Raw genomic sequence first — 15658 nt, 5'->3', positions numbered from 1 at the left:
CTCTGGTTAAATGTCCGGAGTAGTCCAGGTTTGGAAATAAACCCATTTTGCGTTGGAATAAAAACAAAATATAGTTGCTGGAGAAAAGTTGCATTTAACAGGTGAGTTTTTCATTCTTTTTTTAAATGAAACTAGAAGAGAATTCACTCTTAAGGGTCAAACATCAGAGGACGTCCTGCAGTCCGGAGAGACTTTTTTATTCTGGGATTTAAACGCCATCAACGAACAATTGAGCTTCATCTCCTCTGAGCTGTCGGGTTAATTGGATTAAATCAATTAAACCATGTTCAATTTAAAACGACTGATTTGTCTGACGTCACACCCACGGTAAGGTGAGACGCGTGTTTTCCTTCACGTGTCTTTAATTGTGCTGGTTTGTATTTGTCACGTGAGATTGCTGAGTCACGTTTACTTCTTCCTGCTGTGACTCAGAGCCTGACGCAGTCACATGTAACTGTAGTAAAGTTAGGGAGGAGAGGAGAGGAGCACATCATCTGATAAACTGTATTTTTAAATGTGTTAAGGTTAAAAAAAAAAAAACCACTTTTGTAAAGTCTGCCATTCAAAATAAACTACAAAACATGTCACCTGATTTTACCAAAATGTGTTTTAAACACTGAAACCTTAAAAAAACACAGAGACGTTTAAATCACATTAGGGTCACTATAGACTTCGCATAATTCATTTAAAGGCAATCATCAGGCCCTGTTATGATATCTTCCCGGTGCATATTTTTATCTCAAGTTCCAGTTACAACATGTTTACATGCTTAATGCTCATAATCCTCCTTGTTTCTCTCATCCTGGTTGTCCTGCAGCATCTCATCTCATCTCATCTCATCTCATCTCATCTCATCTCATCTCATCTCATCTCATCTCATCTCATCTCATCTCATCTCTTCTCTTCTCTTCTCTTCTCTTCTCTTCTCTTCTCTTCTCTTCTCTTCCTCTCTCTCTTCTCAGAAAGCAAAGTCTAGTCTTCTAAAAGGGGTCTCTCGACAGCTGCAGGGGGCCGATGAGGAGGGTCACAGTTAGGCAGCTCCACAACCCCACCTGCATATTGAACAGGACCGGAGACAGGGGGTTCTCTGGAGCACCAGGTCTTCATGCACCAGCCAATCAGAAAGGAGACAGGGGCTGTAATCAAAAACACCAAAACTGGGATGCCGACAGTGGTCCAAGATCCCGGCTGTTTCTCACCAGGAAAGTGTGAGAATGAGAGGAAGGAAACGAGATTTGAGTTAGACACACAGTGATGCATGTTTGTCTCATTATGAGTGACACTGTAATGAATGCATAGAACACTCTGCAGGTGATGGTAGTGGTGTCTATGTAGGACACGAGTCTACTGTAGTGGAGTAACATTCTGTATTTCTACATCTCTGAGGTAAAGGTTGTACTTTTGCCTTCTCCATTTATCCTACAACAGTAGCTTCTTTGCAAATGAATATTTGCAATATGAAAAAAACGATGACGTTGAAGAATCAGATACAACTTTATTGATCCCAGGGGGATGAACAAGCTAAACTTTGCTCCACCTTTACCAGCTGCAACATAAAAGTGATGAAGCATTATGTGCATATAATTATATAAGAGGCATGTTTTATTAAGCACTATGTTGTTGTGTGAATTGTGGCCATTTGATACAATTTTGCTTTAAGGCTAAAACGATTCTACTCAGAAATGAGGGGATGTGGGGGCTACTCACACGTACAGGCGGTGTGCTGGTGGTGCTGGTGGTGGTGGTGGTGCTGGTGGTGCTGGTGGTGTCGGTGGTGGTGGTGGTGGTGGTGGGGGTGGTGGTGCTGGTGATCCCATCCGGGTTTCTCTCTGACCTCCAGCTTCACAGCAGACATGTCCTTCATGTGTCTTTCTCGCCTCCATACTGGACACTGAGGTAGTAATCACCCTGATCTCGTGGCGTGGCCTCCTTCATCGTTATCGTGAAGTCCCCGTGTGACCTCCATTGAGGTGACACAGATACTCTCCCCTCATACCCGGTCCCGTGTGTCTCATTCCCGTTATGGAAGTCCAGACTAAACACCAGCACTGCGGTTTTGTTCAACATATAGTTCCCATGTTTCCCTGCAGTCAGGCTGAAGAACTTAAACGTGACCGGGTCGTCCTCCAGCACTGACTCGTCGGTGAATAAAACCACATGCAGCTGGATAAGTATCTCATCCTTGGAGGGGCAGTTTAACACATAAAGTCCGTTGTCGTTGATGTTTGAACTGTTTAAGATGACGGACTCGTCTGGACTCATCCTGTCTCCAAAACCTGGTCCCGGCTTCCAAATCCCATCATACTGAGCCACCAACCGACCGGTGCCATCTACAAGCGTCAGTGTTGCTCCTTTTTCTTTAGACGTTTCAGTCGCTGTAAACTCAACCTGTTCTCCCTTGATGGCATAGAGACTGTCTCCTGTAACAGAGATGGAGAACCCAAAGAGACAGACCCATGAGAGAGCTTTCATTGTCGGTCTTCTCAGCAGAGTCTGTGCGTAACGACGTGGTTCCTACTGATGAGTTCCCTGAGTGACTCTGGGTGGAACGGAATGGCATTTATATCTTCCCCGAGTCACACCCCTCCCCCCATCTACCTGTTGGCCAAACAGATCCGTCCCTGTCAGATTGACCGTCACTTCCCTGTCAGATTGACCGTCACTTCCCTGTCAGATTGACCGTCACTTCCCTGTCAGATTGACTGCGCCAACACTGTTGCCTACCTTGTGTTTGTTCTGTCAGGGCATTATTACGCAACACAGTACAGACGAGCTCCTTCAGGCTGCTCCTGTGTGAATGTCTTCTGAACGTTAGATGTCCTGATGGGCAGGTGGGCATGTTAGCCCAAGGTGTGTTTTGAGACTAGAAAAGCGTCATACAAGTACAGTCAATTTACCATTTATGATCCAGAGAGAGAACAGCAAAATCATACACAAGTTATTGTTTCAATAGCAACACTGCACATAATGACGTCTGGACCAGGTGGCCATTCCAGTTTATTCACTTACATTCCTTCCTTCCCCTCGCTCCTCTCTTTGGCCTTCACATCACAGCAAACCTGAAATACATTTTTATGTGTGACGCATCATTATGGCCGCTGGATCACCTGTTAGTGTACACACACACACACACACACACACACACACACACACACACACACACACACACACACACACACACACACACACACACACACACACACACACACACACACACACACAGAGAGAGAACATGACTAAACAACAAAGATTTAAAATATTTGAATCTAATTTATTGGCAAAGCAGGTAAACATACAGGCTAGTAGTGCAAAATACATGTTTGGAATTCATGATTTAATAAAAAAGTATTAGTCCCCCCCCTTAATCATATGTGTTGGACATCGAAGACCCCCATTAACTCGAGATCCAGGAGGACCAGTCCCATTTCATGCTTTCATCTCCACATCTGAGTTTTCACCAGCGGGTCGAGATGAGACATTCCGTCTGCGGGATAAGAACCAATAAAGGCACCAATAACAACAAGAAGTACAATTATAACCACAGCTTCTGCTATTATATACAGTCAATTTACCATTTATGATCCAGAGAGAGAACAGGAACATCATACACAAGTTATTGTTTCAATAGCAACACTGGACATAATGACGTCTGGACCAGGTGGCCATTCCAGTTTATTCACTTAATTATTTAATGACAACATTCCTTCCTTCCCCTCCCTCCTCTCTTTGGCCTTCACACCACAGCAAACCTGAAATACATTTTTATGTGTGACGCATCATTATCATTATGGCCGCTGGATCACCTGTTAGTGCACACACACACACACACACACACACACACACACACACACGCACACACACACACACACACACACACACACACACACACACACACACACACCTCTATTCCTTCAACTCTCACTCTGTCATTGATGTTATGTTGCTGCTGCCGCTCACAGTGACGTGTTTTGGGGGACAAAGAAAATAAAAAACGCTGCACTGCACATGCAGAATTGATAATACAATAACTCACTTTGGAGGTTTAGAATATCTAAAATATCAATCTGCAATGCAATTAACTTTATTCTTCTGTGGGCTGCAGACATGTCCACGTGCCTTAAACACGTGCTATCTGTTTGCCAACCAAACTGCAGAACTAATGGTGGATTCATCTGCATTAAATGACATGCCCTCTGGCTCATGCCACTGCAGGTGTTTCTGTCACACACCTATTGGAAGTAATATATTCATTTTTACTTTACAGGTGATACAACCAGTCTGCTTCCAGGCGCGCTTTTCTGCACAGGAAGACATCTCAGTGACTCATGAGTCATTTCTCACGTCACTGCAGCTGTTTGTCACATTTGTGACAAACAGCTGCAGATTTGTTAACTTTTACTGTTCTGCAACGAATATTTAATCTTAAAACATATATTGTGTGGTTGATAATAATAAAGATCATTTATGAAAAACGAGCAGCAAAGTGTTTTTTAAAAGGCAGACATGTAAAGAACAAAGGATAACACACAAAAGGGTAAATATTTATTTACAAACTGGTATAAAAACATCCAAACAAGGTCTTTAAACTAGACACCAGTGTGTTTGACTGCCTGTTTCTTGTTGTTCAGGTGAGGAACAGCTGATCATTTGTTTGTGAGCTCTCTCTCTGGTTAAATGTCCGGAGTAGTCCAGGTTTGGAAATAAACCCATTTTGCGTTGGAATAAAAACAAAATATAGTTGCTCTTCTCTTCTCTTCTCTTCTCATCTCATCTCGCCCTCTCTCCATGCAGAAAGCAAAGTCTATTCTTCTAAAAGGGGGCTCTCGACGGCTTCAGGGGGCCGATGAGGGTCACCGTTAGGCAGCTCCACAACCCCACCTGCATATTGAACAGCACCGGAGACAGGGGGTTCTCTGGAGCACCGGGTCTTCATGCACCAGCCAATCAGAAAGAAGACAGCGGCTGTAATAAAAAACACCAAAACTGGGATGCCGACAGTGGTCCAAGATCCCGGCTGTTTCTCACCAGGAAAGTGTGAGAATGAGAGGAAGGAAACGAGATTTGAGTTAGACACACAGTGATGCATGTTTGTCTCATTATGAGTGACACTGTAATGAATGCATTAACACTCTGCAGGTGATGGTAGTGGTGTCTATGTAGGACACGAGTCTACTGTAGTGGAGTAACATTTTGTATTTCTACACCTCTGAGGTAAAGGTTGTACTTTTGCCTTCTCCATTTATCCTACAACAGTAGCTTCTTTGCAAATGAATATATGCAATATGAAAAAAAACGATGACGTTGAAGAATCAGATACAACTTTATTGATCCCAGGGGGGATGAACAAGCTAAACTTTGCTCCACCTTTACCAGCTGCAACATAAAAGTGATGAAGCATTATGTGCATATAATTATATAAGAGGCATGTTTTATTATGCACTATATTGTTGTGTGAATTGTGGCCATTTGATACAATTTTGCTTTAAGGCTAAAACGATTCTACTCAGAAATGAGGAGATGTGGGGGCTACTCACACGTGTGCTGGTGACCTCCAGCTTCACAGCAGACATGTCCTTAATGTGTCTTTTCTCGCCTTCATACTGGACACTGAGGTAGTAATCACCCTGATCTCGTGGCGTGGCCTTCTTCATCGTCACCGTCAAGTCCCCGTGTGACCTCCACTGAGGTGACACAGATACTCTCCCCTCATACCCGGTCCTGTGTGTCTCATTCCCGGTATGGAAGTCCAGACTATACACCAGCACTCCGGTTTTGTTCAACATATAGTTCCCAGGTTTCCCTGCAGTCGGGCTGAAGAACTTAAACGTGACCGGGTCGCCCTCCAGCACTGTCTCGTCGGTGAATGAAACCACATGCAGCTGGATAAGTGTCTCATACTTGGAGGCGCAGTTTAACTCATAAAGTCCGTTGTCGTTGATGTTTGAACTGTTTAAGATGACGGACTTGTCTTGATTCATCCTGTCTCCAAAACCTGGTCCCGGCTTCCAAATCCCATCATACTGAGCCACCAACAGATCGGTGCCATTTTCTAGCCGGTGTGTCAGTTTTGCTCCTTTTTCTTTACACGTTTCAGTCGCTGTAAACTCAACCTGTTCTCCCTTGATGGCATAGAGACTGTCTCCTGTAACAGAGATGGAGAACCCAAAGACACAGACCCATGAGAGCGCTTTCATTGTCGGTCTTCTCAGCAGAGTCTGTGCGTAACGACGTGGTTCCTACTGATGAGTTCCCTGAGTGTGACACGGGGTGGAACGGAATGTCATTTATATCTTCCCCGAGTCACACCCCTCCCCCCATCTACCTGTTGGCCAACTTTATTCTTCTGTGGGCTGCACCCATGTCCACATGCCTTAAACACGTGTTATCTGTTTGCCAACCAAACTGCAGAACTAATGGTGGATTCATCTGCATTAAATGACATGCCCTCTGGCTCGTGCCACTGCAGGTGTTTCTGTCACACACCTATTGGAAATAATATATTCATTTTTACTTTACAGATCAGGATAAAACCTTTATGATCAGTTACCTGAAGTTGAAAGTTGAATGCAGCTGAGATGCAGCAGCAGCAGCAGCAGGGTGTTGGTAACTTCCCACTGTTCACTTGGCTCAGATACTCTCACTGCTGCCTCTCATGCATGTTCATTGAGTTTGCCACTGTGCACGTAGCCTCAGGTGATACAACCAGTCTGCTTCCAGGCGCGCTTTTGTAAAGTTTGCCATTCAAAATAAACTACAAAACATGTCACCTGATTTTACCAAAATGTGTTTTAAACACTGAAACCTTAAAAAAACACAGAGACGTTTAAATCACATTAGAAACACAGATGACTCATCATAATTCGCTGTGTTGTCTCGTGGTTCTGACACATGGAAGCTATTCTTGACACTGTGACAAAGGATCTTATCAGTGGGAGCGTTCGAGGTGTGTGTGGTGTGTGGGTGTGTGGGTGTGTGGGTGTGTGGGTGTGTGTGGTATGTGATATGGATAATGGGTGTGTTCCCCTCGGAATGCGCTCTTTTGGCCCATTCATGTGGCCAACACCCCATATGAGGCTTTTGTTTTTTTAACTTTTTAAATAAGCATTTCTAAATGCATTTCTTTTTTTTTTTACACCGGTGACATTAGTTTGATTTTTATTTATTTATTACATAATAATTCAGTCACTTTGGCGCTTTGGTAGGCCTACACCTCATCGGCCCACACACACACACACACACACACACACACACACACACACACACACACACACACACACACACACACACACACACACACACACACACACACACACACACAGAGAGAGAGAGAACATGACTAGACAACAAAGATTTAAAATATTTGAATCTAATTTATTGGCACAGCAGGTAAACATACAGGTTAATGCTCATAATCCTCCTTGTTTCTCTCACCCCGGCTGTCCTGCAGCACCTCTTCTCACCCTCTCTCCCTCCAGAAAGCAAAGTCTGCCCTTTCTTTTGTCAGCTAGCCGCCTCTTCCACAGTGAATGGCTGCTTCCCTGGTCCTGTGTGTGCTTCTGTGTCCTCGGCTGGATGGAGCTGAGCTCGTCCGTTTGGAAAGGTCTACTGGAGAGTCTGTACGTTGCATTCTTTGGTTCTCCTGTGTGGTTGAGTATATTTGTGTATATTTATGAAATTGTAAAAGCATTTGTGGACGCACCGTCTGAAAGGTGTTTAGATCAGTGCACAAAGGATCGCAAAAGACTAAAGAGCAGGTCATTGATAAGAGAGCCAAAGACACAGTGGAGGCCAATTTGCAAGTGAATTTGTTAAAAAATAAAAGTGCTTGGCTCTGGGGACTCATTTCCGCAGAAACATTTGCTTGTGTTGCATATGCAATTAGTCCCGTTCATGTGGCCAACACCCCATATGAGGCTTTTGTTTTTTTAAATAAGCATTTCTATATTCTTTTTACAACTTTTTTTTTTTTTTTTTTTTACACCGATGACATTAGTTTGATTTTTATTTATTTATTACACAATAATTCAGTCACTTTGGCGCTTTGGTAGGCCTACACCTCATCGGCCCGTCCACACACACACACACACACACACACACACACACACACACACACACACACACACACACACACACACACACACACACACACACACACACACACACACACACACATTGTTGTATAGTATGTGTATTTATTGTCTGTGTCTGTGTAGTTGTATAGTATGTGTATTTATTGTCTGTGTAGTTGTATAGTATGTGTATTTATTGTCTGTGTAGTTGTATAGTATGTGTATTTATTGTCTGTGTAGTTGTATAGTATGTGTATTTATTGTCTGTGTAGTTGTATAGTATGTGTATTTATTGTCTGTGTCTGTGTAGTTGTATAGTATGTGTATTTATTGTCTGTGTAGTTGTATAGTATGTGTATTTATTGTCTGTGTAGTTGTATAGTATGTGTATTTATTGTCTGTGTAGTTGTATAGTATGTGTATTTATTGTCTGTGTAGTTGTATAGTATGTGTATTTATTGTCTGTGTAGTTGTATAGTATGTGTATTTATTGTCTGTGTAGTTGTATAGTATGTGTATTTATTGTCTGTGTAGTTGTATAGTATGTGTATTTATTGTCTGTGTAGTTGTATAGTATGTGTATTTATTGTCTGTGTCTGTGTAGTTGAGCTGCTGCAACACTTGAATTTCCCCCATGGGGATCAATAAAGGAATATAATAATAATAACCTGCTCACTTACACACCGCCACAACTAGAGCAGTTAAAGAGCCCCCTCTGGTGCCAAGATTACGCATGTATATTGTATTCATATCAGTTTGCTGCACTTATTGAATTCATATTTGTTTACTGCACTTATCCTATTCGTAGTAGTTTGTAGCACTTATTATATTCGTATTAGTCTGTTGCAATTATTGTTTTTATAGTAATTTGCCTCTGCACTATACTTTTGCTCTGGTTTATGCTTTTAGATGCTTGTTTAAGAAAGGAGATGCACTTATGACTTCTGGTGACTAGTAGTTCTCTTGAATACCTATGTTGAATACACTTCCTGTAAGTCTCTTTGGATAAAAGCGTCTGCTAAATGCCTGTAATGTAATGTAATGTAATGTAATGTAATGTATATTTCGTCATCTTCCCGTTGGATGAACCACTATGCCCCCCCTCCAACACCACTCCATAAATGGTTCATGACGTGATATGATGCGTCCTCATGAACGCGTCATATCACGTCATGAACCATTCATATCGAAAGCATAGTGCCGAGCGTCAGTCTGACTCCGTGGATTCGAACCTTTAACTTCAGACACTATATATATATATATATGTATATATATATATTTTTTTTTTTTATATATTTTTTTTTAATCCACTAATAGATTTTGATTTTAGAAGTTTTGTTTGGGTATGTTGTTTGTTTCCGTCATGCCTGGCCGTCTTGTCCTGGTGGTGACGGCCCTGCTCTGTTGTGCAGGTATGAGCCTTAAAGGTGAGTCTCTTGTTTGTAAATGCTTTACTCTGCCTAGTTATTTAGAAATGACTGTGTTAGTTACAAAAAGCTGTTGAAAGTCTCTCTGTCGTTTAGTGTAGCTGGATAACTGCGTCTTAACTGGGTTCTTCTATTGGGGAGAGAAAAGAAAAAGGGAAGTAAGGTGTGTGTGTGTGTGTGTGTGTGTGTGTGTGTGTGTGAGTGTGTGAGTGTGTGTGTGAGTCACACATAATAGATATCTCCATTAAACGAGCAGTTGATTAACACTACAACTTTTTTTTTGTTTTACCAGTGTTGTGAGACTTTATGTTTAAATATGCAAATAAGGCCATATTTAATCTGTGCTAATTTGCATAAACCTTTGAAGATTGGATAAATCCATGTTCGAAAATCTTGTTTCGTTTTGTCAAAATATTGGAGTCAAACGTGTTTATCTCTTTGTATCACTCCATAAATCAGAAAACACACACACAACATTCATCATGTTTTTAGGTTTAAAATGTTGTATAAATAAGGCTATGAATCATATGTGAACAAACCATCACAATATAGATAGGAGAGGAACTGTACAGTGCTACTGAAGTGGAGATTTCAGGCTTTTAAAGATTCGATTTACTTTGAAGATATGCCTTGGAAAGGCAAACTACACAGTTCAAACGACATATATATATATACACACATGTACAAACATAAATACATGCATACATATGTATTAGTTTTGCACAAGATATCAGAAAAACTAATGACATTCCCCAAAAACATCAGATTTACTTATTTTTTACTGTTTTATTAGCATATGTTTGCATGCTAGCAACCTAAATTTAGATGGTGAACCTTGTAATCATTATGCTGACTTTATATCAGCATGTTAACACTGTCACTGGAAGCATGTTGGTGTTAGCGTTTAGCTCGAAGTACCACCGAAGCACAAATACATTGACTCACATTTATCATTGAATTTTGCATCATAGTACTGTTTAACTTATTGTTTAGGCTATTTATGATTAATGGTAAAGAGATCTTTTTTTTTATTGCTGTGCAGCTGTGGAAAGTAACTCAGCTCAATTTTGAGGTACTTACTGTACTTCAGTATTCCAAGTACGTTGCAAATACAAGGAATTTGTCTTGTTGATGGGTGTTTGACAGTAAGATTATTATTTTTTTGTTTTAATTGCTAGGAGAAGCATCGACCGACATATCAGTGAAGATCCTCACCTTTGTTGGCCAAACGGCCATCCTTCCCTGCCAAATCAGCGTCGGTGATAACGAAGACGTCCCATCATTAGAGTGGTCCAAGGAAGGTCTGAAGCCGGACATCGCCTTCCTGTATCGGGGAGGCAGTGAGACCTTCGAGGAGAAGAATGAGGTCTTCCATTTCCGGACCAACCTCTTCGAGAATGAACTGAAAAACGGAAACTTGTCGCTGAGGCTTTCTAACGTGCGGCTGTCTGATACAGGAACATACAAATGCAGGAGGATGATGTCGGGGCCCAAGCACGTCAGTACAGTAGAGCTCTCTGTGGGTATGTCTGAAAACTTTATTTATAAGAAAAACTATGCAAAAGTTTCTTGTCATCGTTATGGAGAAGGCTCCACCTTAGAGTACTGCACTGGCCTAAATGTTTCTAACACATAATTGGTCAGGTGTGGTAGGTGTGTTTGAATGGTATATAATTAAATGAATAGTTCCAGATTTTGGAAAATGCTCTCATTCGCTTTCTTTCCAATATTTAGACAAAGAAAAAGATGGGTACTACTCTAATGTCTAACTGTCAAATTTAAAAGCTGGAGCCAGGAGCCGGTTAGCATAGCTTAGCATAAAGTCTGCAGTGGGAAGCAGAAGGCCTTGTTCAGTGCAAAGCTGACGGAATCTGCCAATCAGCACCTCTAAAGCGCTTTAATTAACACATTGTTAGTTTAATCTGTGCAAAAAACAAGGATACACGTAATCTAGGATGATTTAGTGATGTGAAACAAAGGGATGCACAATGAAATAAAGGAATATGATAAAGGAATATAATAAGAAATGCAGTTGTAGCCCAGCTGCAACACAAAAATACACTACAAACAAAATAAAAACAGTAGTGCATTCTTTTAGTGCATTTTTATTTTTTTTAGTTTGCATTATTGGAATGTAAACGGCAGCAACAAAAACAATTCTCTGGGCAGATAATATGACCGACACCTTAACATTAAACATTTGACATAAGGAAAACACTGTCCATTCATTTTGACTATGTTTGAGCACCACCACACTTCCTTTTCTGACGTTGCTGAATATATTCTGTCAAATACCATTAGTGCTCCAGTAATAAACAATAAAATGGCAAATTAACACAAAAAAAATAAGCAAAAATTCTTGGGAGCTACCGATGACAGCATCGCCATAGCATAATGCAGAATTAACCATTTCAGAATCATATTTATGACGCTGGATTGAAATGATTGATGCATTTTAAAGGTTACTTAAAGGTACTTCAGAGTGGCTTAATCCATAATAATAAATCAGAATATACTGATTTATATTATTTCCTATAAATAATCTATATCTGCATAGTAACTAAAGTTTTGAAATACATTTTGTGGGGTAAAACATGCAAAATTTGCCTCTGAGATTTAGTTTAGTACTAGTATAGTAGCATAAAATGGAAATACTTTCGTTAAGTACCTCAGAATTGTAGGTATTATACTAAGTTTCATTCCATCACTGTCTGTAGCTACTTATTTAACACACAGACGAGAGAGTGGTATCCATCTTCTCATCTGTCACTCTTCTCACAAGAAAGTGAATGAGCATATGTCAAACCTGTTTCACCAGATTTAAAGAGATGGATACGCACTCCGAGTAGCTCTTGTTAAAAGGATTGTTATTGCGTAATGTTTCGAGCACCAGGCTCTACCCTCAGAGTATTTTTCAATATTTCTTTTCTTTCGTTTAGGTGCAGTTTCTGAGCCAAAACTCTTCGTGGTTCCAGGTGTTGGAGTGACTCTGCAATGTGAAGTGAGCTGCTGGTTCCCGCAGCCTGAGATTACATTTCTTGATGCTCAGGGAAACGTCATCAGCGCTGAAAACCCAAAGAGTTATCCAGATTCCAGTCGATGTGTCATCGTCACAAGGAGAGCCACTGTGCAGGCTGGCGACAGGTTCAATTTCAGTTTAATACATATGTTATATAATGCATCGATTTGGTTCATTTGCTTTATTTACCTCACGTTAACGTAATGAGGTAATTGAATGGAGCACCAATCAAACTTTAATAGAACACACATGATGTGGGAAACGAGATGGGAATATTGCCGTTATGTTCTTGTCATGTTGTTGTTAGAGGAAGTCTCCTCATGGCTCCACACACATTGGATATTTTTGTCTGCCGCCATTTTTCCAGCACAAAACTCTACATGTATTAAAAAGGAACTTAAATAAACTGATTTCTTTTCATTACAGGTTCACCTGCAGAGTTAACCAGTCTGAGATAAACCAGACGAGGGACACTGAGATTTACATACCAGGTACGCTGGAGCTTTAACACTCTACAAGTAACTAAAACCTAAATTCACATTCAGGTTTTAACCTTTCCTTGACTTTTTGTCAGCCACATATAGTTTGCCAAAAAATTGGGGAAATAAATTCATATACTGTATTCTGTATATGGATAAAAAGCGTTTTTATCCTGTCATAATTGTTGGATGGTTGCTTTTGCGAATTCAATCTTTTTTTTTTCTCCAATTTTGGCCCAGTGTTTTCAGAAAGTAATGTCTTGTCAGGTAAGACAGAAAAATAATAAAAGTCTTAAAGGGTAACTTTTAATATTTTTAGTGATTGAATGGGGACCACATTTTTTTAATTGGTCCTCTATTAAGAGAGAACACTGCAGACGTCAGGAATGTAATCACTCTGGGCAACTATTCACGTCATTGTACACGTCCACTAAAAGTACTTGTTTATGCCGTTGAGTCAGTTGTTAGTAGAAGTGACAACATAATGGAAAGAACCTTGCAGAGAAATAAAACATGTTTCTCAACCTCTGTTTTGCAATTTTTGTCATATGACTTGTTGCCAGGAGACAATGGTGGAAACGTGAGTCAGAGTTGAATAGAGGAGTGCAGCTGTTGTCAGTTTGTTTTTTATTGGAGTACAGAAACTGTAGCTTAGTGTTGACTAAAAGGTTATCAGTGTCATGGCTAAAAAATGGTTGTCCGTATGGCCAAAGTGAGGCAACATCAGACGCGAACCTTCGTAGGGTTTTTCTTATTGATGTTTATGAGTGTCTGATTCCCCCATTTTGTTTTGTTAAAAATGCAATCCAGCCACAGAATTTGGTTTTTCATTTTCCACGGATTTTATTGAGGAAAATTCATTGACTTGGACATTTAGTGTGCCTGTTGTTATAGTGCTTAACTCTTATTTGGGTAAAATTAGTGGCACTAACAACACATTATTTAGGTAGTCTGTTTGTAGAGTATTTCATATTTTTAAAATTAATATAGTTTACTTATGTCTCTGTAATTTGTATTATTATTTCAGATAACTGCATGAGATCCGACACTACAACCATCATCCTTGCTGTTGTCGTATTCATTCTAATCGCAATAATTGCATTTCTTTGCAAGTCATTGTATTGCAACTCTGGTGAGTCAGTAACACTTTTTTTGTTAAGAGGACAACAAATTCACCACCAACTTCTTCAGCCAAATACCTCAAATACACAGATTAGTGTATAATATTTGTGATCATTGCATCTTTTATGATTATATTGATGCAGTTTATGTTTGTAGAAAAAGAGAGCAGTATATTTGTACCTAAGGCAGAATTCAGATCAGGTCTCATATCAGTAAGAAAAAGGAGAAAAATGTTTCTCAAGCAGAGATAACACTCAGCTTTAGAACATTTTTTTTTTTGGTGCCATGAGATAACGGATCAACTCCGCTTGGTGAAAGAATCGTCAGATAGATCTAATCCAAACACTTGAACCACAAACCCGCAGTGTTACCGAATATGTTTTTTACACAGTAAGCATCAGGTTTAACAGAAAACAGCAGCACTGTAGATTAATACAGCATATCAGGAAACATTATTCAAGTATATTTCTATTCAGTTTGAGAATTTCTAGTAACAGTAGCAACTGAAATTTCAATAATAAAGTGCTAAAATAACTTTTTTTTTTGTTCTCACACAGAAGGGGTAATTAAATTGCTTTCCAGGCTATCATGCCAAAGTTCAAAACGCAGCAATGCAGAAGGTCAAAATCCGAGTAACCAGGCTGTCCCCATCGAAAATGCCACCACTGAGCATCACAGAAAAGTCGATGAACTGGAGAGGACCCTGGGTGACAAAGAGGAGATCATCCGCAGACTTAATGAAGAGCTTAATGACCTCAGATCTAAGCAGAGTCCTGTTGTTTGCCAGCCTATTAACCGCCCTCAAGACCAGCTTCCCCAAGACGACAAACCAACAGCCTCAACCATCAGCAAGCGTCCAGAATCTGGCAACTTCTTCCAGAACAAAGATTCAAACCCTAAGGGAACGCATGTTGTCCGTTCAATGAGTGTGTCAGATTCTCGGCCTCGTTTAAACGGCGCCAAGTTCGAACGTAGATCCACCATCTCAGCCCCGTCAAGTAACCGCTTCAGTGTTCTGGCAAATTTAACGGAAGATGAGGTGCCGTTGATGCAATAGAGAACAATTGATGATTGCTCTGGATTTTTTAAGTTAAGTTACGTTTTTTTAAGCTTTTGTATACTTTCTACAAATAAAGAGCAACCCAGTGAATGAGGCATGACACTGCATTAATCTATTTTGTGCGTCGGTAGGTTTGATCCACCAGTGTTCAGCTTAAAAAAAAAAAAGGATTTAAAAGCATCTGGTTTCCATTTCCTTTTATTTAAAGCTATTTTTAGATGTCCATCCATCCATTCATTTTCCGTAACCTGCTTATCCAGTTAAGGGTCGCAGGGGTGCTGGAGCTGATCTCAGCTGTCAATGGGGCAGGCAACCATTCACACTCACATCCACACCTACGGGCAATTTAGAGTCTTCAATGCACCTAAGCTGCATGTCTTTGGACTGTGGGAGGAAGCCGGAGAACCCGGAGAGAACCCACGCTGACACGGGGAGAACATGCAAGAGGCCCCTCTTGCTGTGAGGCAACAGTGCTAACCACT

At 40.6% G+C, this 15658-nt stretch overlaps 1 protein-coding gene across 2 annotated transcripts; it reads left to right on the top strand.

The window, feature by feature from the left end:
* Positions 1–9262: 9262 nt before the first annotated feature.
* LOC129116534 (V-set domain-containing T-cell activation inhibitor 1-like) lies at positions 9263–15191 on the top strand. 2 transcript variants are annotated; one of them, XM_054627388.1, is made up of 6 exons: positions 9263–9481; positions 10675–11019; positions 12436–12640; positions 12942–13006; positions 14022–14126; positions 14674–15191. In XM_054627388.1, the coding sequence occupies exons 1-6, from the start codon at positions 9415–9417 to the stop codon at positions 15171–15173; spliced, it is 1287 nt and encodes a 428-aa protein (XP_054483363.1). In that variant the 5' UTR covers positions 9263–9414; the 3' UTR covers positions 15174–15191. The 2 variants fall into 2 exon arrangements, with proteins under 2 accessions (XP_054483363.1, XP_054483362.1); XM_054627387.1 differs by having other exon boundaries at positions 9263–9496.
* The last annotated feature ends 467 nt before the right edge of the window (positions 15192–15658 follow it).

The sequence above is a fragment of the Anoplopoma fimbria genome, unplaced genomic scaffold (genome assembly GCF_027596085.1).
Source record: "Anoplopoma fimbria isolate UVic2021 breed Golden Eagle Sablefish unplaced genomic scaffold, Afim_UVic_2022 Un_contig_8845_pilon_pilon, whole genome shotgun sequence".
NCBI classification, from domain to species: domain Eukaryota; kingdom Metazoa; phylum Chordata; class Actinopteri; order Perciformes; family Anoplopomatidae; genus Anoplopoma; species Anoplopoma fimbria.
The sequence above is the reverse complement of the archived record's forward strand: the minus strand, read 5'-3'. Positions and strand labels throughout refer to the sequence as shown.